The 25537-nt window shown below is 41.0% G+C and overlaps 1 protein-coding gene across 2 annotated transcripts; it reads right to left on the reverse strand.

Annotated features, from left to right (window-relative positions):
* Window positions 1–8610: 8610 nt before the first annotated feature.
* LOC311132824 (uncharacterized protein) lies at window positions 8611–16772 on the reverse strand. 2 transcript variants are annotated; one of them, XM_084166174.1, is made up of 6 exons: window positions 16615–16772; window positions 16206–16257; window positions 15803–15956; window positions 9857–10144; window positions 9419–9575; window positions 8611–9228 (listed from the first exon to the last, which is right to left on the reverse strand). In XM_084166174.1, the coding sequence occupies exons 2-6, from the start codon at window positions 16246–16248 to the stop codon at window positions 9058–9060; spliced, it is 813 nt and encodes a 270-aa protein (XP_084022300.1). In that variant the 5' UTR covers window positions 16249–16257; window positions 16615–16772; the 3' UTR covers window positions 8611–9057. The 2 variants fall into 2 exon arrangements, with proteins under 2 accessions (XP_084022300.1, XP_084022299.1); XM_084166173.1 differs by having other exon boundaries at window positions 16206–16254; window positions 16615–16771.
* Between the last annotated feature and the right edge of the window lie 8765 nt (window positions 16773–25537).

The following is a 25537-nucleotide window of genomic DNA, read 5'->3' on the forward strand; positions in this document are numbered from 1 at the left end:
CCATCAGGTTTGCCATCTTATTGGGGGAAAGAAAGCATATAGCAGCAGTTCAGCTAATTATGTTTCTGCATCCCTTACCTCCAAGCTTTCAAACAAACCAAGACAAAGATTCACGCTGCTATCCCCTCAGACAATACCTAGTTTTCCTCTGTCAAATAAAAGGAACATGTATAGGTATCCTCACCCTGATCGTCTGTATGTCGTCCCTAAAATATCCTCACAGCCACCAGTCATTATTTCAGACACAGAACAAGAGCCCCAAGAGATTCTAAACATTAGCTTATCCTCAGTCCACGACTCGCCCCGTAACACTATGTCCCTTGAACATGAAGGGCAAATCAGCCCTAGCAATGATTGTTGTGAGGCAAGCAACTCCTCATGTGTCCTTATTGATGAACCTACTCAATGTACGCCAAAGCCCCAAACAGACACCACACACATGCCGACACATGAACCACCCTCACCCTGTCCCCTGGATAAAGGTCCTCAGAATGTACCACCCCAAATACGAGACAAGTCTAAGGGTGATCATGATGCTTTCTTTAGAGCCTCAACATTTGTGATACCAAGGGGCAAAACGTGGGGGTAAGATGCCTTTGAGTGTGCTGATTGTTGGGTAACATTTAGCGATGTCTCAGAGCTACATGAGCATTACGTACATCACGCCAGGGGGGTGAAGTGAAAGTCAATACATATTTTCACAATTCCGCTAATGTATATCATTGTTTTTGATGGTATTGGTCATTTACATCTGAAGAGTACGATATCTGTTTCTGAGTTAACCATGGTTGTATTAATACCTATAGCAATGGTTAAAGGAATAATCCACTCAAAACCCCTAATTCCTATGATTTACATTGTTAAATAATGCTTTTTGCATTTCGTCGTTATAATAAGGCAGGAAGCAATATGTGAAAATTGTTGTGGAAATCTGTTGGAGCTCAAGTCGACTACAAGACCCACAATGCAATATGCGCTCTCTCTGGACAGGTTGGCTGGCTAGCTACAAAACATACAGTGGGGAAAAAAAGTATTTAGTCAGCCACCCATTGTGCAAGTTCTCCCACTTAAAAAGATGAGAGAGGCCTGTAATTTTCATCTTAGGTACACGTCAACTACAAACTACAACAAAATCACATTGTAGGATTTTTAATGAATTTATTTGCAAATTACGGTGGAAAATAAGTATTTGGTCAATAAGAAAAGTTTCTCAATACTTGTAATATACCCTTTGTTGGCAATGACACAGGTCAAACGTTTTCTGTAAGTCTTCACAAGGTTTTCACACACTGTTGCTGGTATTTTGGCCCATTCCTCCATGCAGATCTCCTCTAGAGCAGTGATGTTTTGGGGCTGTCGCTGGGCAACACGGACTTTCAACTCCCTCCAAAGATTTTCTATGGGGTTGAGATCTGGAGACTGGTTAGGCCACGCCAGGACCTTGAAATGCTTCTTACGAAGCCACTCCTTCGTTGCCCGGGCGGTGTGTTTGGGATCATTGTCATGCTGAAAGACCCAGCCACGTTTCCTCTTCAATGCCCTTGCTGATGGAAGGAGGTTTTCACTCAAAATCTCACGATACATGGCCCCATTCATTCTTTCCTTTACACGGATCAGTCGTCCTGGTCCCTTTGCAGAAAAACAGCCCCAAAGCATGATGTTTCCACCCCCATGCTTCACAGTAGGTATGGTGTTCTTTGGATGCAACTCAGCATTCTTTGTCCTCCAAACACGATGAGTTGAGTTTTTACCAAAAAGTTATATTTTGGTTTCATCTGACCATATGACATTCTCCCAATCCTCTTCTGGATCATCCAAATGCACTCTAGCAAACTTCAGACGTGCCTAGACATGTACTGGCTTAAGCAGGGGGACACGTCTGGCACTGCAGGATTTGAGTCCCTGGCGGCGTAGTGTGTTACTGATGGAAGGCTTTGTTACTTTGGTCCCAGCTTTCTGCAGGTCATTCACTAGGTCCCCCCGTGTGGTTCTGGGATTTTTGCTCACCGTTCTTGTGATCATTTTGACCCCACGGGGTGAGATCTTGCGTGGAGCCCCAGATCGAGGGAGATTATCAGTGGTCTTGTATGTCTTCCATTTCCTAATAATTGCTCCCACAGTTGATTTCTTCAAACCAAGCTGCTTACCTATTGCAGATTCAGTCTTCCCAGCCTGGTGCAGGTCTACAATTTTGTTTCTGGTGTCCTTTGACAGCTCTTTGGTCTTGGCCATAGTGGAGTTTGGAGTGTGACTGTTTGAGGTTGTGGACAGGTGTCTTTTATACTGATATCAAGTTCAAACAGGTGCCATTAATACAGGTAACGAGTGGAGGACAGAGGAGCCTCTTAAAGAAGTTGTTACAGGTCTGTGAGAGCCAGAAATCTTGCTTGTTTGTAGGTGACCAAATACTTATTTTCCACCACAATTTGCAAATAAATTCATAAAAAATCCTACAATGTGATTTTCTGGATTTTTTTTTCTCAATTTGTCTGTCATAGTTGATGTGTACCTATGATGAAAATGACAGGCCTCTCTCATCTTTTTAAGTGGGAGAACTTGCACAATTGGTGGCTGACTAAATACTTTTTTCCCCACTGTAGCTACACACGATAATACAAGTCAATATCAGCATGTGAAGTAGCTAGTTATCTGTAAAATTCCTGAAACACACTGCACTATCAATTTAGGAGTGACAATCTCGCCATGTTCAACCTGGTAGAGATTGTGTCTTACTCAAAACAGTGAGTGAATGAGGTTGCTATGGCAACACAGTGGCCCTGCCTGCGCTGTGAAGGTCACTTTGCTTGATGGTAGTTGAAGGAAGAAAGGATATTGATCTGACGGTGCACTTTGAGTTTGAATGAAATATATACTTTGTCATGACGATATAGACAGATGGATGTGCTAGACTAGCATGTTGATTTGGCAATCTGGACTGCAGGTAATTGTTTTAAAAGCATTATGAAATGTGCTAGTTTGTTATTGCCTATCTCCAATGACGAGAACTTTATCGTGATGACGCGGCGGCACAACACGATTTCGGACCAGAAGTTAAATCATGCCATGGTGAAAATAAACATTTTACCCACTCATAGTCTGTTATATCACCAAATACAGAGGAGTTTCATTCCTTGAGTGAATTATTTCTTTAACATTGACTTTACCTTTTTTTTCTTTACAAAAAATTACTAATATTTATATTATTTGAATATATCCGGGGAATGTGTTTTTGTATTTGTATTTTTACAGTACTACAAATGTGCCTTTTGAATAGATTACAAACGTGTCATACTTTAAACAGTTACTCCAATCTGTCCTGCTGCTGTTGGCAAATTGTATTTGTTCTCTTTTTGGAATAGCTGTATGTACAGTGCATTCTGAAAGTATTCAGACCCCTTGACTTTTCCACATTTTGTTACGTACAGCCTTATTCTAAAATGGATTAAATTGTTTTTTTCCCCCTCAACAATCTACACAAAATACACCATAATGACGAAGCAAAAACAGGTTTTTAGATTATTTTGCAAATGTATAAAAAAAATAATAATAATATCACATTTACATAAGTATTCAGGCCCTTTACTCAGTGTTTTGTTGAAGCACCTTTGGCAACGATTACAGCCTCGAGTCTTCTTGGGTATGACGCTACAAGCTTGGCACACCTGTATTTGAGGAGTTCCTCCCATTTCTTCTCTGCAGATCCTCTCAAGCTCTGTCATGTTGGATGGGGAACGTCGCTGCACAGCTATTTTCATCTCTCCAGAGATGTTTGATCGGGTTCAAGTCCGGGCTCTGGCTGGGCCACTCAAGGACATTCAGAGACTTGTCCCAAAGCCGCTCCTGCATTGTCTTGGCTGTGTGCTTAGGGTCTTTGTCCTGTTGGAAGGTGAACCTTCACCCGGTCTAAGGTCCTGAGCGCTCTGGAGCAGGTTTTCATCAAGGATCTCTCTGTACTTTGCTCCGTTCATCTTTCCCTCGATCCTGACTAGTCTCCCAGTCCCTGCCGCTGAAAACATCCCCACAGCATGATGCTGCCACCACCATGCTTCACAGTAGGGATTGTGCCAGGTTTCCTCCAGACGTGATGCTTGGCATTCAGGCCAAAGAGTTCAATCTTGGTTTCATCAGAGCAGAGAATCTTGTTTCTCATGGTCTGAGATTCTTTAGGTGCCCTTTGGCAAACTCCAAGTGGGCTGTCATGTGCCTTTTTACTATGGAGTGGCTTCCTTCTGGCCACTCTACCATAAAGGCCTGATTGGTTGAGTGCTGCAGAGATGGTTGTCCTTCTGGAAGGTTCTCCCATCTCCACAGAGGAACTCTGGAGCTCTGTCAGAGTGACCATCGGGTTCTTGGTCACCTCCCTGACCAAGACCCTTCTCCCCGATTGCTCAGTTTGGCTGGGCGGCCAGCTCTAGGAAGAGTCTTGGTGGTTCCAAACTTCTTCCATTTATCAATGATGGAGGCCACTGTGTTCTTGGGGACCTTCAATGCTGCAGACATTTTTTGCTACCCTTCCCCAGATCTGTGCCTCGTCACAATCCTGTCTCGGAGCTCTGCGGACAATTCCTTAGACCTCATGGCTTGGTTTTTGATCTGACATGCACTGTCAACTGTGGGACCTTATATAGACAGGTGTGTGCAAATCATGTCCAATCAACTGAATTTACCACAGGTGGACTCCAATCAAGTTGTAGAAACATCTCAAGGATGATCAATGGAAACAGGATGCACCTGAGCTCAATTGCAAGTCTCATAGAAAATACGTTTTTTGTTTTTATAAATTTGCAAACATTTCTTAAAAACCTGTTTTTGCGTTGTCATTATCAGGTATTGTGTGTAGATTTTAGAATAAGACTGTAACAGAACAAAATGTGGAAAAAGTCAGGGTCTAAATTTACTTTCACATTTTAGTCATTTCGCAGACGCTCTTATCCAGAGCGACTTACAGTTAGTGAGTGCATACATTATTTTTTTATTTTTTTCATACTGGCCCCCCGTGGGAATCGAACCCACAACCCTGGCGTTGCAAACGCCATGCTCTACCAACTGAGCTACATCCCTGCCAGCCATTCCCTCCCCTACCCTGGGCCAATTGTGCGCCGCCCCATGGGTCTCCCGGTCGCGGCCGGCTACGACAGAGCCTAGATTCGAACCAGGATCTCTAGTGCCTTAGACCACTGCGCCACTCGGTGACCTAAATACTTTCCGAATGCACTGTACATAGTAAACAAATAATAATAATACATTGTATATATTGTAACACACTCTAAGGGTGTATTCACATAAAGTCCTCTTTTAAAATAACCGATCTCAGTCTTCTTTAAAGTGAAAAAAAAAAAGAGCAAAAAAAATGCAGTTCTCTTTGTATTCACACTGCCCTTGCCTTTTTGAATGAGGACTCAACTCTTTTGCCAGTTCACTTCACCTATTTTGTGGACCGAGTCCTCTTTGCATTCACATTGCTATGTTTTTAGAAAGGAACCAACATCTTTTTCCAACATTCACTCAATGCACTCTGGGTTTTTACAAAGTGCAGGACAAGCCATTCAATCATAATGTGTTATCGGACAGCTAGATATACCTACATTTTGGAAGCTAATAGATTGCATTTAGTTCAAATATGAAACATATTAATTGTATACTATTAACTTAAACATACTATTAACTTGTAAATACTATTGGTAACAGAACAAATAGCAATAGAATAACTGCAGATTAAATAATGCTGTAATTGAAAATTGTACACCCAATGTAGGCTACTGCCCCATTAAGAGCTAGAATAGATGTTGTACCCTAGGTTGTGATTCTCACCAAAATGTTGTCTTCTCACACTATTCAAACCCCACAATCTTAGCATATAGAGCACATATTGCAAACAAATAATCTGAACTAAAAACTCTACACATTTTGTGCATCCTTTACAATCACTAGTCAATATCCAAAACAAAGCACTTTTTTTTTCATAATCTCTTTTTTAAATCCAGCTAGGCAAGTCAGTTAAGAACAAATTCTTATTTACAATAACGGCCTACCCCGGCCAAACCCGGACGACGCTGGGCCAATTGTGCGCCGCCCTATGGGACTTTCAATCACAGCCGGATTGTGCTACAGCCTGGAATCAAACCAGGGTTTGTAGTGACGCCTCTAGCACTGAGATGCAGTGCCTTAGACCGCTGCGCCACTCGGGAGTATATGGCAGGGGAAACGGTGTTCCTGTAATCTAGTGTGTGGTGGGGGAGCTTTGTGTTCACATTGTCCTAAAAATTCAAGCGAACTGAACTCAGACCACCTCTCGAGATGGTCTCAGTTCGGTTCGCTTCGGGGGCTCTTTGAGTGGTCTGAGTTCCTTTGGAGTGTTCACACTGTGCAAAAATGTTTGCGAACCACCCTGAGTTCACAAAAATTAGCTGAAAGGGAACAAGTGTGAAAACATCCTATGTTGTGCCCTTTGGGGAAACGGTTAGATCTGCTTTCCAAACAGTCAATGGTTTGGTAAATGGTGATTACTTAACCATCTTTGATTTCTGGAAATGTGCAGGGTGGTTTGGCACAGTATTGTAATCGGTCATTTTCAAATGTCAAAGATGTCACTGGACATTCAGTAAGCATTACTCATTGAATCTTGAAGCACTGTGTGCATATACAACAAAATTATTGTCAAAAAAAAGGTGTGATGGAAAGTATTTGTTATATTGATTCTGTACTGATAAGTTTTCATTCTTTAGATGTCCATCAATGCAAAAGTTGTAGTTTTTTTACTTTTTATTTACAGTAGTCTTACAATAAAAGTTGATCAGGAGTATCTTGACTTTGACTTTTGTGTTGTTTCCTCTGAAGTTTCTCCACAGTAACCGTGTTTCCATCCACAGTTTTTATGCAAGTAAAGTCATGCGTTATAAAAAAATAATCAAGACAGGGTTGATGGAAGCATGGTGTCGGTACAGACAATTTGTTCGTTCAACATGGTGCAATCTTTTTTGTGTTGGTACAATTAATTATGCCACAATTGCAGTGGAAACTCCTTTATGGGCAAATATTGATGTAATAAACCATCATGTCAAAGTAAACTTGGAGTCATGCGATGACATGCTACGTTGTACTTACCAGTGCGATGTAGAAAAGCATTGGGTTTATAGGCAGATTAAATAACTGATGAACTTCATGGTGGTTAAGTGATAGACGGTGATGAACTTGATGCACATTTCCAATAAATAGCAAGAGTTTTATTTACCCTGAACAAAAATATAAACGCAACATGTAAAGTGTTGGTCCCATGTTTCATGAGCTGAAATAAAATATCCCCGAAATGATCCATACTCACAAAAAGCTTATTTAGCTCAAATGTTGTATCAGTTTACATCCCTGTTAGTGAGCATTTCTCCTTTGCCAAGATAATCCATCCACCTGACAGGTGTGGCATATCAAGGAGCTGATTAAACGGCATGGTCATTACACAGGTGCACCTTGTGCTAGGGACAATAAAACCGATCGAACATCTCTGGAGAGACCTGAAAATAGCTGTGCAGCGATGCTCCCCATCCAACCTGACAGAGCTTGAGAGGATCTGCAGAGAAGAATGGGAGAAACTCCCCAAATACAGGTGTGCCAAGCATGTAGCGTCATACCTAATAAGACTCAAGGCTGTAATCGCTGCCAAAGGTGCTTCAACAAAGTACAGAGTAAAGGGTTTGAATACTTTTGTAGATGTGATATTTCCGTTTTTTATTTGTAATACATTTGCAAAAATGTCTTTTTTTGTTGTCATTATGGGGTATTGTGTGTAGATTGATGAGAAAATAACACATTTAATCAATTTTAGAATAAGACTGTAATGTAACCAAATGAGGAACAAATCAAGGGGTCTAAATACTTTCCGAATTAACTGTACTTCCATTCATTTTTTCAATTGGTACCGGGGGACCTTCAGACGAGTCTTGTGAGGCCTGCGGGTGTTCTAGAGCAAAACAACCGAGTCTCACCTTTCGTCAGAGGGGTGTGTTCGGACGCTACAGACAGAAGTTGTCAGATCGGCTGTACCGACTTCAGATGAGTCCCAAGACGCTAATTCGATTTCTGCCGGGGCGAGGACATCGACTCTAGGGGGTTAGAGGACGCAACATTGTAAATGTCCCATTATGGCGTCTGTGAGAGCATGGGCAGCGCCGTTGAGGCCATCTCCATTTTGAACTACTCAATTTTCTTCTACTACTACTATGAGTTGTAAAACAAACAAAGTAGTATGTTGTTTGAACAGGTATAAAGCCAATGTTGCCGTTTACTGCCACCTGTAGTTATGGAATGTTTTCTAACGAGTATAATTAATTGGCTGATGCCTCCTGGTGGCCTGGATGGAATCATGTGATCCTTCCTTAACCAATAGGAAGTCCCACCCAGTTGACTACTTCAAGATGGTGAAAGTCCTCAATGGCGCTGTCCATGCTAAAACTGGCTTTTGGTGTCCTCCATATCTGTGATTGAAACACTTTGGTGGGAAAATGTGCATGTTTTTTTAATGCAAATTTGAGAATATTCACATAAATCCGTTGCCAATTGGATGGACAACTAGCTTATGATGATTGTCATGTCATATCTATGATCATAAAATAAGAATAACAATTCACAGATCTTTTTATTGGATTGACAGACTTGACAGATTATTACTTACTCACAAAGCCCTTTATACAATTCCCCTACCACAACTGTTCTGTCCCACTAATATACATTTTGATGTTAAGCAGTGACGGCTAGAGTGTGCCTCTCTGTGAACTTTATCAGCTAGGCCTTGATAGGGTGCCTTTTGTAGAGGTGGATGACGAGGCAGAGAGGATATTAACACAGGTAGATTTGTTCGGTTGATCTTTGGGATCTGTTACTATTCTGAAAAGATTTGTGCTCAGCCAAATATGCATTATGTCTTGTTTACGAATGGAGTGAAAAACGAAATGGTTTCTTTATGGCAACTTCTCCTCCCTTTTTTAAACTTGGGTGAAAAATGTGACATAGAACATAGTGAGTGAACTAGACCGCCACCCTAAGCCTGCATGGTGGTATGTTGATTTACATGGTCTCCATGATGGCCTTAGCCTGATCACGGATTTTGAGGCCGTAGGGGTTGAACCAGGTGCGCAGTTCCTCCATCTTGCCCTCGAGGGTGGTGCGGAGGTTCTCGGTGGTCTTCTCCAGCTGCTCGCGGACCTCCTCAGCCCGGGACTCAAGCTTGTCCTTCACCTGATATAATAAATGACATTTAGTTACAGCTAGTTGTAATATAATATATGCCATGTAGCAGACACTTTTATCCAAAGCGCCTACAATCATGCATTCATTTATTTGTATGGGTGGCACCAGCGGGAATTGAACCCACGATTATTGCCATTGCAAGTACCATGCGCTACTTACTGAGCCAGACAGTGCTCACCTTTTCAGCCTGGGTCGTCAGCAGTTTGCTGAGGGTAGTCATCTTATCCACAGCGCGCTCACGGATCTGGACATAGTAAGGCTGAAAGCGATCCCTCACGGATTCCACCCTGGAGGTGGTTCGAGACTGAAGCTCCTCAAAATAGGTGGTCACTTTGCTAAAAGAGAGTGGAGAGGAAGGAGATGTGAAAGACAGCTACTGTACAAAGGAAGGTAAAGCATTCCATTTCATTAGAACTTGTGTTTGCAGTTAAATTAGTCCCTCTAAGTGCATGACTATTCATGTGACAGATATTATGAAACATTTAGACAGAATAAGACAATGCTTTAAATCTAAAGACTTCAATACTCAATCTAAAGATTTAAATACTTTCAATCAGACTTCAATACTTTAATTGATCTAGTCCGGCAAACTGCTCCTGCCTTCTCTCTGTCACACCTGGAGATCTCCTGGGTGTCCTTGCTCAGGCGCTTGTTCAGCTTGCGGCTATATGTGTTGACCCTGTTCCTGACGTCATTGGCATTCTGCTCCAACATGGTCTGGAGTTCCTGGGTGTACACTGTGGTACGGTCCTTGGCTTCAGTCATGTGAGCCTGCAACTTGTTAAGGAGGAGCTGCATGTCCTTGCCCAGACGTTCAGCGGCGTCCTTAGCGAGAGGGCCCAGTTTGGTCTTCATATCATCACTGTACATGTTGAGCTCAGACATGGTGTCTGTGATCAGGGTACTGGGAGGGGAAACAGACAGGTTTGTTACCACAGAGATCCTATTAAATTACTATTTAATTACTATTACATTTGTAATGTAACAATGTAAACACCTGCTCTTTCCATAACATACTGACCAGGTGAATCTAACGCAACTAAATATTAGGAAGGTGTTCTTAATGTTTTGTACACTCAGTGTATATTTGTTAAATACATCAGAATATGTGAGTGTTATTCTTTGGACTGGGTGAAAATATAAAAATAAATGTTATTTATTTATTTATTTAACCTTTATTTTAACAGGGAAGACATATTGAGATGTAGGTCTCTTTTACAACGCGCCCTGTATATACAGTCGTGGTAAAACGTTTTGAGAATGACACAAATACTAATTTTCACAAAATCTGCTGCCTCAGTTTTGATGATGTCAATTTGCATATACTCCAGAATGTCATGAAGAGTGATCAGATGAATTGCAATTAATTGCAGTCCCTCTTTGCCATGAAAATTAACTTAATCCCCAAAAAACATTTCCACTGCATTTCAGCCCTGCCACAAAAGGACCAGCTGCCATCATGTCAGTGATTCTCTCGTTAACACAGGTGAGAGTGTTGACGAGGACAAGGCTGGAGATCACTCTGTCATGCTGATTGAGTTAGAATAACAGACTGGAAGCTTTAAATGGAGGGTGGTGCTTGAAATCATTGTTATTCCTCTGTTAACCATGGTTACCTGCAAGGAAACACGTGCCGTCATCATTGCTTTGCACAAAAAGGGCTTCACAGGCAAGGATATTGCTGCTAGTAAGATTGCACCTAAATCAACCATTTATCGGATCATCAAGAAGTTCAAGGACAGAGGTTCAATTGTTGTGAAGAAGGCATCAGGGCGTCCAAGAAAGTCCAGCAAGCGCCAGGACTGTCTCCTAAAGTGGATTCAGCTGTGGGATCGGGGCACCACCAGTGCAGAGCTTGCTCAGGAATGGCAGCAGGCAGGTGTGAGTGCATCTGCACGCACAGTGAGGCGAAGACTTTTGGAGGATGGCCTGGTGTCAAGAAGGGCAGCAAAGAAGCCACTTCTCTCCAGGAAAAACATCAGGGACAGACTGATATTCTGCAAAAGGTACAGGGATTGGACTGCTGAGGACTGGGGTAAAGTCATTTTCTCTGATGAATCCCCTTTCCGATTGTTTGGGGCATCCGGAAAACACCTTGTCCGGAGAAGACAAGGTGAGCGCTACCATCAGTCCTGTGTCATGCCAACAGTAAAGCATCCTGAGACCATTCATGTGTGGGGTTGCTTCTCAGCCAAGGGAGTGGGCTCACTCACAATTTTGCCTAAGAACACAGAAATGAATAAAGAATGGTACCAACACATCCTCCGAGAGCAACTTCTCCCAACCATCCAATAACAGTTTGGTGACAAACAATGCCTTTCCCAGCATGATGGAGCACCTTGCCATAAGGCAAAAGTGATAACTAAGTGGCTTGGGGAACAAAACATCGAAATTTTGGGTCCATGGCCAGGAAACTCCCCAGACCTTAATCCCATTGAGAACTTGTGGTCAATCCTCAAGAGGTGGGTGGACAAACAAAAACCCACAAATTCTGACAAACTCCAAGCATTGATTATGCAAGAATGGGCTGCCATCAGTCAGGATGTGGCCCAGAAGTTAATTGACAGCATGCCAGGGCGGATTGCAGAGGTCTTGAAAAATACCTTGCAAATATTGACTCTTTGCATAAACTTAATGTAATTGTCAATAAAAGCCTTTAACACTTATGGAATGCTTGTAATTATACTTCAGTATACCATAGTAACATCTGACAAAAATATCTCATAACACTGAAGCAGCAAACTTTGTGAAGACCAATACTTGTGTCATTCTCAAAACTTTTGACCACGACTGTACAACATAAATATACACATTATATCCAAACTATATATGTACACACATTAAAATACAAAATCACAGTAATGGGAAGCACAAATAAAACAGCAAATCACCCAGAAAAACAGATACATTCAAATATGTCCCCAATCAATACATTAAATTGCATGAACGGCACCAGAACATCAAGATGAAATGTATTTAGAATTTTGTTCCAGCAATACGGTGCATTAAAATTAAAGCAGATTTACCTAGCTCGGTGGAGACCCTAGGAACCTCAAGAGTTAAATAATCCTGTGAACGGGTTAGACAACTCAGGTGCCTATACTTCAACAGGTTATATAAGACAGAAGTTTATGAAGTAGGGCCTTGTCAACAAAAAGGGAGTAATGTAGACATCTACAGGTCTTTAGCGAAGTCCAGCCAACTTTTTGATACAGGATTTAGTGATGAGTATCAAAACTGTAACCTGTAACAAAATGAAGGCCACTATGGTAGATGGCATCCAAGGATTTAAGAGTAATAGCAGCTGAACTTTGATAAATAATATCACCATAATCAAGAACAGATAAAAAGGTTGACTGAATAATCTGCTTCCTACTGCTTAGAGAAAGGCACGATCTGTTTCTGTAGAAAAAGCCAACTTAAAATCGTAGCTTTTTAACCAGCTCATCTATATGTTTTTTAAACATCACATCCATATCAATCCAAATGCCATGCGGGAACACGTTCGATTGGAGAACCATCTAATGAGTGAACATGTACAGTGGGGAGAACAAGTATTTGATACACTGCCGATTTTGCAGGTTTTCCTACTTACAAAGCATGTAGAGGTCTGTAATTTTTATCATAGGTACACTTCTACTGTGAGAGACGGAAAAAAAAAATCCAGAAAATCACATTGTATGATTTTTAAGTAATTCATTTGCATTTTATTGCATGACATAAGTAATTGATCACCTACCAACCAGTAAGAATTCCGGCTCTCACAGACCTGTTAGTTTTTCTTTAAGAAGCCCTCCTGTTCTCCACTCATTACCTGTATTAACTGCACCTGTTTGAACTCATTACCTGTGTAAAAGACACCTGTCCACACACTCAATCAAACAGACTCCAACCTCTCCACAATGGCGAAGACCAGAGAGCTGTGTAAGGACATCAGGGATAAAATTGTAGACCTGCACAAGGCTGGGATGGGCTACAGGACAATAGGCAAGCAGCTTGGTGAGAAGGCAACAACTGTTGGCGCAATTATTAGAAAATTGAAGAAGTTCAAGATGACGGTCAATCACCCTCGTCTGGGGCTCCATGCAAGATCTCACCTCGTGGGGCATCAATGATCATGAGGAAGGTGAGGGATCAGCCCAGAACTACACGGCAGGACCTGGTCAAATTACCTGAAGAGAGCTGGGACCACAGTCTCAAAGAAAACCATTAGTAACACACTACACCGTCATGGATTAAAATCCTGCAGCGCACGCAAGGTCCCCCTGCTCAAGCCAGCGCATGTCCAGGCCCGTCTGAAGTTTGCCAGTGACCATCTGGATGATCCAGAGGAGGAATGGGAGAAGGTCATGTGGTCTGATGAGACAAAAATAGAGCTTTTTGGTCTAAACTCCACTTGCCGTGTTTGGAGGAAGAAGAAGGATGAGTACAACCCCAAGAACACCATCTCAACCATGAAGCATGGAGGTGGAAACATCATTCTTTGGGGATGCTTTTCTGCAAAGGGGACAGGACGACTGCACCGTATTGAGGGGAGGATGGATGGGGCCATGTATCACGAGATCTTGGCCAACAACCTCCTTCCCTCAGTAAGAGCATTGAAGATGGGTCGTGGCTGGGTCTTCCAGCATGACAACGACCCGAAACACACAACCAGGGCAACTAAGGAGTGGCTCCGTAAGAAGCATCTCAAGGTCCTGGAGTGGTCTAGCCAGTCTCCAGACTTGAACCCAATAGAAAATCTTTGGAGGGAGCTGAAAGTCCGTATTGCCCAACGACAGCCCCGTAACCTGAAGGATCTGGAGAAGGTCTGTATGGAGAAGTGGGCCTAAATCCCTGCTGCAGTGTGTGCAAACCTGGTCAAGACCTACAGGAAACGTATGATCTCTGTAATTGCAAACAAAGGTTTCTGTACCAAATATTAAGTTCTGCTTTTCTGATGTATCAAATACTTATGTCATGCAATAAAATGCAAATTAATTACTTAAAAATCATACAATGTGATTTTCTGGATTTTTGTTTTAGATTCCGTCTCTCACAGTTGAAGTGTACCTATGATAAAATTACAGACCTCTACATGCTTAGTAAGTAGGAAAACCTGCAAAATCGGCAGTGTATCAAATACTTGTTCTCCCCAATGTAGTTAATCTGAAACATTCTTATGAGAGTTTGAAAACAACATGTATTTAGTTTTGCCCGAAATAAGCACAACTTTTAAATCAGCAAGGGATTCCTGCATAGCTATAAAATCTGACTGTAGTTTTAACACAGCCAGATCAACAGTCGGGGCAATAGCATACATAATAGTATTATCCGCATATAGATTATGTTTACCATTTTTAACAGATTGACCAATGGTGCTTTTATAAATAGTGACGAGAACAGGTCCCAAAATCGCCCCCTGCGGTACACCTTTATGTACTTCAAGAAATTCAGACTTAACCCCATCAATCACGATGGCCTGAGTTCTGTCAATAAGATAATCATGAAACCATGAACAGGCGTCTATCGAGGACAATTTATTCAATAAAATAGCATGATCAACAGTATCAAACGCTTTTGACAGGTCCACAAACAAAGCAACACATTTCATTTTAGTGTCATTAGCAACTAAATTGGTTGCTGTAATAGTGCTATGTCCAAGCCTAAACCCTGATTGGTTTACATAAAAAATTAATGTATCAGATAAAAAAAGAGCAAAGTTCTACATTTACCAAGGATTCAAGAATCTTAACTAGACAAGGAACACTACTATCCCTGCCCTTATGGAGTGGCAGCACAAGAGCTGATTTCCATACTTTTGTAATATTTCCTGATAATGTTAAATAAAAAATGTGGATTATTTAGCCAACAATGATGGGCGCTGCACACTTAAGCAGACCGGGATCCAATTGGTTGGCCCCTGTGGATTTCTTGTTGTCTAGTGCTAGCAAAGCATCCAGTACTTCTTTTTCTGTAAATAGCCTAAAAGAAAAGCTCTGACTATCATTTCTCTGATCATTCAGCAAGTTTCCCCTATCAGCATCCAGCTCAATATCATTGTGAATAGGCTTTGAAGTTATTTCAAAGAGATAGCCTGCTGAAATAAAATAGTGATGAAATGCATCAATGATGTCTTTTTTCCCGTAATGAGGCTAGTTTCTGAATTAAATTTGTTGTGGCAGAGGAGGAAGCTGAACTCTCCAGAATTTAGCCAGGTTCCCATTACAATCCGAAAGAGCAGTTCTATAATAATTTAGCCTTTCTGATTTGTCTTACACAAAAGCTTGCCAGTCCGGGCCTAAGCCTTTGTTCCTGGCCTTGACCGAAGCGTCATCTCTTTTATGAATGACTTTTGATAATTCCGGAGTGTACCAGGCATTCGATCTACCAGGCATTCGATCTACCTTTAACCCTTAATTTTTTTAAGGGAGCATGATTATCCACAATAGTATTGCAAAAAGGCTTGAAGCTAAATGCACATCAGAGAGATATTTCACCATATTCTTTGTTTATGTTTTTTGCAAGGGTTAATTGCCACGTGTAGGAAAGTAAAGGTACATTTGCACAGAAATAAACTCACTCCAGTTCTCTGCTGAGCTGGGAGGCCCTGATGTTCTTCACCTTCTCATCAGCCTTAGAGTTCAGGTCAGTTATGTAGTCCTTAAACTGGTCAATGGTCTTCTCCCAGGGAGTTTGGGGCTCATCTTGCATGGGTAGCACCCATGCATGGCAGCCTATAGTTAAGAGAATGGAGCAATTGATTGATTTAAACCAGTTGCTATTTGTATTGCCCCCGTCAATCATCCTGTTGGGTAATGTTTCGGAAAACAAATATTTTTCTAGAGCTGATGAAACCTCAATGATTTTCTTAGGTTGCGTCCCAAATGGCACCCTATTCCCTATTTAGTGTACTACTTTTGACCAGGGCCTATAGGAAATAGGGTGGTATTTGGGACACATACTCAGTAGAAGTGAAAGGTTACCTGAGAGGACGGCTAGAGCCAGGATTACTGCGACAGCCTTCATGGTGATCTGCTGACAATACACGGAAAATATCTGTTTATACAACAGTAATATACCATTCTGATTCAGTGATTTTATAACAATATTATATACAGGATAACTGATTTATGTTATATACAGGATCACTGATTTATGACAATTATATACAGGACTTTATAAATGCCCTTATTCATGCGCTGGAACTTTCTCAGTTTACAAAAACAACCCGAGCACTACTTACACAACATGGAATCAATTAATATTAGTAGTATTCACACACTTTTCTTGTTTACTGAGTTACGAACAGTCAAATTTTGTATATCATCTTGAAAGTAAAACAACAATGATCAGGTGATTAAAACATAGTATATATATTAGTAAATAACTTACATTAGAGATCCTCTGTGGTGATGATACTGTAAGTAAACACTGACAGACGTTCACTGAGTATTTATACAACTTTGATTGCTCTGATGCGATCCCATAAATGCAAGGTGAATGTCCAACCTGTGTCCGAAGTTCCCAACACAAAGTGTGTTGTAATTATTTATTGCTGGATTATAATGTTGTTCCATGTTGCACAATCAAGCTGTTAGCACTATCAAACACTATCAAGCACTCTCAAAAGAACACACAAGATACACATGATACATACACGTGATTCACAGCTTAATACATTCCTGTAAAAGCATCTAATAAAAGCCCCTAATATGCTGAGACTTAAAGGTGAAACCAAATCCCTTGGTGGGCCTTCGTCATTGGTTTTACCTATCCTATCTTTTCAGATCAAGGGAAGGAGACAAGTAAAGAAAGACTCTTGTCACTATTCATAGTGTTAGCCAATTGGAAAGTGTCCTATCAATGTACTATTCCAAAGGTTTATGGATAATGACAAGAATGGCAGAGAGCATGCCCGATATCAGCAAGCTCAGATCACACTGATATGATGGAATATTGTTTAACGGCCTTTGGCCAGCAAGTCTTATGCTGTCATAGGTTATATTGGTCTCCAATACATTGGTCAATGTTTCTTGATTCTGTCTATAACCTGGAATACTTTTGACCTTTGAAGTCATTGTCAGTGTTTCAGACACCAGCACATGGATAGAAATGCATTGGAGGAATGAACAGTGAGTGAGAAGTTATTGCAGTGTTGTTACCACTACTGCCTCTGTTGCCACAACTGTGTTGCTTATAAAGAACATAAAAGAAGAAGAAGTTGAAGAATTAATTAACTTTGATCCTGTCCTATATTGATTTGCTTTCATATTCTGACTTGCAGTACAATGTCAGCAGCCTTCAGAAATTATTCATACCCCTTGACTTATTCCACATTTTGTTGTGTTACAGCCTGAATTCAAAATTGATTAAATATATTTTTTATCTCACCCATCTACACACAATACCCCATGATGACAAAGTGAAAACATGTTTTTAGAAATGTTAGCAAATGTATTGAAAATGAAATACAGAAATATCTACATACTGAACCAGGATTTCCTCTAGGAAATCAGCTAGTAACATTTTCAGACAGCCTCGGTCTATAAAATGTTTAGTGCAGCGAAGTGTTCTTTGATCCAATACTTGGGGGTCTATTCAATCTATATCGCTGAAGAGTTACAGATTGTGCGATAGAAATGTAAAGGTAAATTCCGAATGAAACGACATATGCAGCATTTACCATAAATGCGGTCTCTGCTAACGTGGGAACATTGCCTTAAAGGGCTGGATTCAATCTGTATCGCAGAAGATCCGTGTTAAAATGTAAAGGTAATTTCTGATTGAGCCGACATACAGCGTTTACCATGAATGCAGTCTCCGCGACCACGGGAATATTGCCTTTAATTGTCAATAACACTATAAAGCAGATCTTCTGCGATACGGATTGAATAGAGCCCTTGATTGCGTAATGAACAAATCACCTTTTGCTGTGATGTCATCATATTCTGATTATTGACTGAATTAATGCTATCTCCTGCACTGAATTGCAGGGTAGCATCTGATCGGAGGACGAGGTTCACAGCTGGAGATGAATGAATTGATCCACAGACAAATGTCAGAGTTTTAAAGAATATTTGTATTGCAACTAATACCTTTGATCTCCATATCACAGCCAGCACCAGGACAAAGACAACAAGCATTGTAGAGCCAGCCACTGCCAGGGGGCTGTAGTTCAAAGACTGGGGCACTATGGAGAAAAGGAAGCAGTCAAATTATGTTCATATGCAGACAAATTGAAATCTGGATCTCAAAGCAAGTTCCCCTCTAATCATGGGACTGATTTAGACCTGGGACAGCAGGTGGGTGCAATTCATTATCAGGTAGAAAACATAAAACCAGCAGTACTCAGATTCCAGGCTCAAATTTGAATACCCCTGTAATGTGTAGGCCTAAATGTTGAAAAAGGCCCATTGTTAGTCGCTCACCTTCACCATCAGACTGGCCCAGCCCCAGATCTGAAACAAACCTAGAGACACATTGTGCCTATCAGTCTGTTTAATTACCCGTCAACCAGGACATCCCACTGGGGCACTCTTAAGGCTGGGAGTTGACGTCACCCACCAGAATAAGGACAAGTTTGGGATCAGTTCTTCCCAGGATGTGCACTTCAGTATACACAGGCTCCCGCAGGACTTTAGTAACGGGGTAGTCTGCTGCAGTATAGTAAGACTTGCATGCCTCCACTCCTGTTGAGATCAGAAAGGGTTAATGAAAATGGTAATACTTTGTAAAAATCAGGCAATAATAGCCAACCATAAATTCCCTTACCCTCATTGCAATCTTTGCGAGACATTGGCCACTTGCCAGTCTGAGCTCTGCTCGAAGAGCTCCTGGGACAGCCACAGGGGAGGATAGAGGAACTGTTAACGTCAACAACCAGAGCCTCAACAGTACTGCCCAAATACCTACACTGGAAGAGCAACCTAGGGACAAGGGCATGTCAGTAAATTACTGGGATTCTGCATTGCAAATCAGACACCTAGGGCGGTTTCCTGGACACAGATTGAGCGTAGTCCTGGTCTAAGTCACTTTCAATGTAGAATCTCCATTGAACATGCTTTTCAGTCAGGATTAGACTTAATCCGTGTCCAGGAAACCAGCCCCTAAACTCACTGAAAGTGGCTGTCCCTTGTGATGGACGCAAGGGGTCCAATCCAAACTTCATATGAAGATGACATCTGTTTTTCATAAACCAAATAGCCTCCCTCATCCTGCAAGAGACACATTCTGAACCAAGATGGTTTCATGAAAACAAACTCAATAGATCAAGTCAACAAACTTACCAACATACTGGTGCCACATTTACTAACAGAAAACTGGAATATGGCAAAGGCAGCAGTGGTGCATCTCCTCCCAGCAGACTGATGGGCTAACTGCTGCCCAGAGGCATGGGCAGTTTGTCTGGCCTGCTGAGGTTGCTGAAAAGCTTGACCCAATGGTTTCTGTGACGATGGTCTCCATGGTTGTGCGTCACACAAACAACAGCCACAACTCTGGAAACAAGGCGCGCACGTAGACAAGATGGCGTATTGAATTGAAAGCGGTACAAACCACCTCAAGATAAAAACATAATATTCGAAATCAGTAAATTAGACTAAATATTAGCATTTCATATATTCGCAGTAAATAAAATTCTATCTGGATAATAACACAAAACAAATCATAAGGCTAGAGAAATATATCAACAAATATTACAACAACACGCAACACCCAAACATGGCGGAAGATAAACGAGGAGAACCAACTCGTCGACTGATACAGATGATTTATGCTTTTCATCACTGGGTCTGGTAAGTGTGGAAAGCGACCTGTTGAAGTCGATAAATGACAAATTGGGCATACTAGAATTGGTCAGTAAGAACGTAAGAGAGTTGAAAGCGAGTCTTGAAATGAGTGACGAAAAAGCATCGATAATGGAAACAGAAACCAAAAAATTAAAAGTGACAGTAACTAAGAAGGAAACGGACGTTAGGGAACTTAAAAAGGAGAACAACCTTCTGAGAGAAGCCTTACTAGACATCCAAACTAGATCGATGAGAGAAAGTCTAGTACTTACGGGTATTCAGGAAAAGGAGGGAGAAATAACCGAGAATATTATGAAGGATTTCCTGCATACAGCGCTTCAAATACCACTCGAGGCTGTCGATAAAATCCAACTCAAACGTGTACACCGTTTCGGACAAAGAGGACAGAAATATGATCGCCCAATCGTTGCCAAATTTGCATTTTTGAAGGATAAAGCTATGGTTAAAAGCCTAGGAAAAAGACTTGCTGGCACGAAAGTAGGCATGAATGATCCGTTCCCGAGGGAGATTGCAGAAAGGCGCAAAGTTCTGTATCCAATCTTCAAGGAAAATAGATTAAAAGGGAAACGTGTGGCACTTGTGGTCGATAAACTATATATTGACAACCAAATGTTCAGAGACACAAAGACTACTCCATGGCTATTCTAAAAGTTGTAATAGAGGAGTTGAATAATGGAACACCCAATACTAGCAATGATAGGGATTGGAATATTAAATAACATTTATAGTAAGTATAGTATTTAAAAAAGGATAAAATGATATAACAAGAAAAGATAACAAGCAGAATAATACACCTTCAAATACAACTAATTAGAACATGGCTTTTTTGGCGCGCAATTGTTGTTTTGGCGGACGGTTGTTGAGCTTGGTCCTGTGTTCTCCCTGGCGTCCTTTCCCCCTTGCGGCAGGTGTGGGAAGTGGGTGCGTTTGCACGCTCGGCCCATTTCCTCCGCAGTCAACCATGTGGTGTGCATTTTTGTGTTTGGAAAGGTGCGGTGTTAATTGAGTGAGAGGGAAAATGGTTGCATATCCTAGATCCGACGGGTGTCTATGAGCAGGGGTAGTGAGAGAGAGCTTTCAATTTTGTGTAGATGAGGGATATACATTTTTAAATATAGTATACATCTAATTTAATTTTTTATTGTCCTATCATGATGGAAAGATCCCCAACCCTATATCCTGGACACCCACCTGAGTGACCCATACACCAAAGAGAAGTTCCCATCTCTTTTATGGACCTGCTGTGAGTATGCAGCCTAAACAGAGAAATAAATGCGGTTAGAGACCTACTTGAGCAGCACCGCCACCTCAAGATTCTGAGCCTGCCTGGCAGGGTTGGTCCTACAAAGCCAGAGCCCCCTGATGGGAGAGCATTATATACAAGGAAATTCTCAAAGCTGCTAATGAGAACCTTGACGACCTTTTACCTAGCCAGTGGGGATTCCGGTGGGGTATTCCCACCCAGGTAGTGGCAGTGCTGGCAACACTGGCTGCAGTAACCCATGGGGAGGGGGTCACACTCGGACAATCAGAGAGGGGGTTTATCATTGTGGCCCAGGTGGCACAAAATAATCAAAGGTCTGACTGCACGGAGATGCTTGGGAAAAATGGTTACAACGGGGGACCAGAGTGTTTGTGTCTCAGGTGAAGAGGGTGGATCTGATCTCCATCACCTGGGACTTGACATAGATTAAGTAGATTAATCAAATCTGACATTGTTGTCAATTTCTGCTCAATCTTGCATGCTTTCTCAATCAGCTGTAACTGTAAATCAGGTCCTTTCTTGAGTTGGGCTCTGGGATATAACAACCGTTGAGTATCTGATTTTATGGTGGATTGTGGAGGAGGGGGGATGAGTGTGTTGGAGTATGTGAGTATGTGAGTGTGTGTTTGTCTGGCATCTGTTGTGGGGGGGTGGGGATGTTGGGGGGGGGGGGGGGGGGGGGGGGGGGGTATGGGATGGAGCACGGTAATTATTTGCTAGGATAATAATTGCTTGTCAATAAATTAAATGTAATACAATGGCAATCCGGGTTATATGTTAAAATCCTACGTATGAACTGCCAACATTATTACGCATATTAATTGTTAATGATGGAAAATAAGATATGCAAGATATTTGAATAGATATATATTTTTAAATAGTTATATATAGAGGTGACAGCATTGGAAATGCTTTTGGCGGTTAATCTGCTTCTGTTTTGTGCGTGGCACTGTATGCTGTTTGATGGATGGGTCCTGGCCTCTCGGGGCCCTAGGGATCCGGAGGGATGTGGGTGGGATGCCGATCACTGGGATGACGGCTCAACTTGGGATGGGAAGGGGCTTTAGCGGGGGAATTAGTGGAGAACAATTGAAGGGATACTTAGTAGCAATGCAAATATCATGGTACAGCTATATGGACACTAAATCATTACGGGTTTTTTTAATGGTAAATTTACAAACATATATAATGATAAATAGACTTGAAACTTGTATCTCATTATGGTGTATGGTGAAATAAGTATAGCCAGTGATAATTGTAATGGCTTAGCTGATAATAACAAAAGAAGAACAATATTTACATGGCTCAAAGAGAAGGAATATAATATCTATTGTTTACAGGAAACTCATTCAACAATTCTAGATGAAGTTCCGTGGAAAAAGGAATGGGGGTGTGAAATATACTTCTCCCATGGGCAAAGAAATTCAAAAGGGGTGATGATATTAATTAATAGTAATTTCGATCCGAATGTGCAAATTGTCCAAACAGATACGCAATGTAGATGGATTATTTTAAATATGTTATTGGACAATAAACAGATATGGCTCATTAACATTTACAGACCAAATAATGATGATCCACACTTCTTTGACAATATATATAATAAATTATCAACCCTGCAAGCAATTCAAGACAATATTATTATGGTGGGGGATTATAATACTGTTTTAAATAACTCAATGGACCGTAAAGGAAATCACACCACCAACAATCACCCACATGCTCTTAAGGAAATCGTGAATGTCATGGATACATTAGAACTAGTAGATATATGGAGGCTTAAATATCCTGATCTAGTGAGATATACATGGCGGAGACTCAATCAAGCTAGTCGTCTTGACTTCTTTCTTATCTCATTCTCGTTGGCACCAAAAGTTTAAAAAGTGTTGATAGGGGACAGAATGCGGTCGGACCATCATATAATTGGCATATACATTACTCTTACTGAATTTCCACGTGGGCGAGGATATTGGACATTTAATCAAAGCCTATTGGATGATAATTTATTTTTAACTAGGACAAAGGAATTTATAACTGACTTTTTCCGACATACCATAGGTACAGCAAATCCCCTTATTGTATGGGACACCTTTAAATGTGCCTTTAGAGGCCATGCAATTCAGTACTCATCTCAAAAACAAAAGCAATTTAGGTCAAAAGAGTTTATACTAACAAAGGAAATAGAAAGTCTAACAGAACAAATAGATGGCAATAAAAACTGTAACATAGAGGCTCAGAATAAATTAGAGGAAAAACAAAAAGAAATGGAGAAACTTATTCAAGAAATATCAAGTGTAATATATTATAAAAATAAAGCAAACAATGGAATATGGGGAAAAATGCACCAAATTCTTTTTTAATCTTCAACATAGGAATGCTACCAAAAATAATTTAATGAAATTGGTTACAATTGACGGAGTAACCCATGATTCACCAAATTATATTTTGAAGGAGGAAACAAGGTACTTTAAGCATATGTTTTTGTTTCAGTCGCCTCCATCTCCTCTAACTGAAGCTAATTGAAGAGATTTTTTTTCTATTGATAATGTAAAATTAACAGCCAAACAGAAAGACTCATGTGAAGGTGAAATTACACAGGAGGAACTTCTGGATGCAATTAAAGACTTTAAGTCTGGGAAAACTCCAGGGTTGGATGGCATACCAGTCGAAGTATACCAAACCTTTTTTGATATACTAAGAGGACCGCTATTAGCATGTTTTAACCACTCCTATGTAAATGGTAGATTATCTGACACTCATTATTACTGAAATAGGATACAAGTGGAAAATATAAAGATCCAGTCCATTTAAAATATTGGAGGCCCCTTACACTACAGTGTTGTGATGCAAAAATTCTAGCAAAATGTATAGCGCATAGAATTAAAAAGGTATTGTCGGATATTATTCATTCTAATCAGACAGGTTTTTTACAAGGAAGATACATTGGAGATAATATAAGGCAAGTATTGGAAACAATAGAACATTATGGAAAATCGGAGAAACCAGGCCTGCTATTCATAGCAGACTTTGAAAAGGCATTTGATAAAGTACGACTGGGGTTTATATATAAATGCCTGGAGCATTTCAATTTTGGTGAATCTCTTATAAAATGGGTCAAAATCATGTATAGTAACCCTAGGTGTAAAATAGTAAATAATGGCTATTTCTCAGAAAGTTTAAAACTGTCAAGAGGAGTTATGGAAATGTCTGCTCTACCCAAAATTACAACAGAAAAAAAAAAAAATGGAAAAGGAAAGTGGAAGGAGAAAGTAAGGAACTTGTCTGTCGGCCTTTAAGCAATGGTTTTTTTCTGGCCACTCTTCCGTAAAGCCCAGCTCTGTTGAGTATACGGCTTATAGTGGTCCTATGGACAGATACTTCAATCTCCGCTGTGGAGCTTTGCAGCTCCTTCAGGGTTATCTTTGGTCTCTTTGTTGCCTCTCTGATTAATGCCCTCTTTGCCTGGTCCGTGAGTTTTGGTGGGCGGCCCTCTATTGGCAGGTTTGTTGTGGTGCCATATTCTTTCAATTTTTTAATCATGGATTTAATGGTGCTCCGTGGGAAGTTCAAAGTTTTGGATATTTTGACCTGTTTGGAGAGCTCCTTGGTCTTCATGGTGCCGCTTGCTTGGTGGTGCCCCTTGCTTAGTGGTGTTGCAGAATCTGGGGCTTTTCAGAACAGGTGTATATATACTGAGATCATGTGACAGATCATGTGACACTTAGATTGCACACAGGTGGACTTTATTTAACTAATTATGTGACTTCTGAAGGCAATTGGTTGCACCAGATCTTATTTAGGGGCTTCATAGCAAAGGGGGTGAATACATATGCACATACCACTTTTCCATTATTTATTTTGTTGAATTTTTTTAAACAAGTTATTATTTTCATTTTGCTTCACCAATTTGGACTATTTTGTGTATGTCCATTACATGAAATCCCAATAAAAATCCATTTAAATTACAGGTTGTAATGCAACAAAATAGGAAAAATGCCAAGGGGGATGAATACTTTTGCAAGGCACTGTATTAAGCCATTTCATCCCCTCTAGATGAAGTAACACTGTAGGGCTCCCGAGTGGCGCAGCGGTCTAAGGCACTGCATCTCAGTGCTTGAGGTGTCACTACAGACCCCCTGGTTTGATTCCAGGCTGTATCACAACCGGCTGTGATTGGGAGTCCCATAGGGCGGCGCACAATTGGCCCAGCATCGCCCGGGTTTGGCCGGTGTAGGCCGTAATT

This window comes from Coregonus lavaretus (genome assembly GCF_964263955.1).
Source record: "Coregonus lavaretus genome assembly, chromosome: 7".
NCBI classification, from domain to species: domain Eukaryota; kingdom Metazoa; phylum Chordata; class Actinopteri; order Salmoniformes; family Salmonidae; genus Coregonus; species Coregonus lavaretus.

Bases quoted from the DNA above. Each gene is read 5' to 3' on its own strand.
- LOC311132824 (XM_084166174.1), bottom strand. From the start codon at position 16,248: ATGAAGGCTGTCGCAGTAATCCTGGCTCTAGCCGTCCTCTCAG. The intron at 15,957-16,205 runs GTAACCTTTCAC...TCTTAACTATAG, and splicing joins GGCTCTAGCCGTCCTCTCAG to GCTGCCATGCATGGGTGCTA. The intron at 9,576-9,856 runs GTGTGACAGAGA...ACTCTCTTTTAG, and splicing joins GACACCCAGGAGATCTCCAG to CAAAGTGACCACCTATTTTG.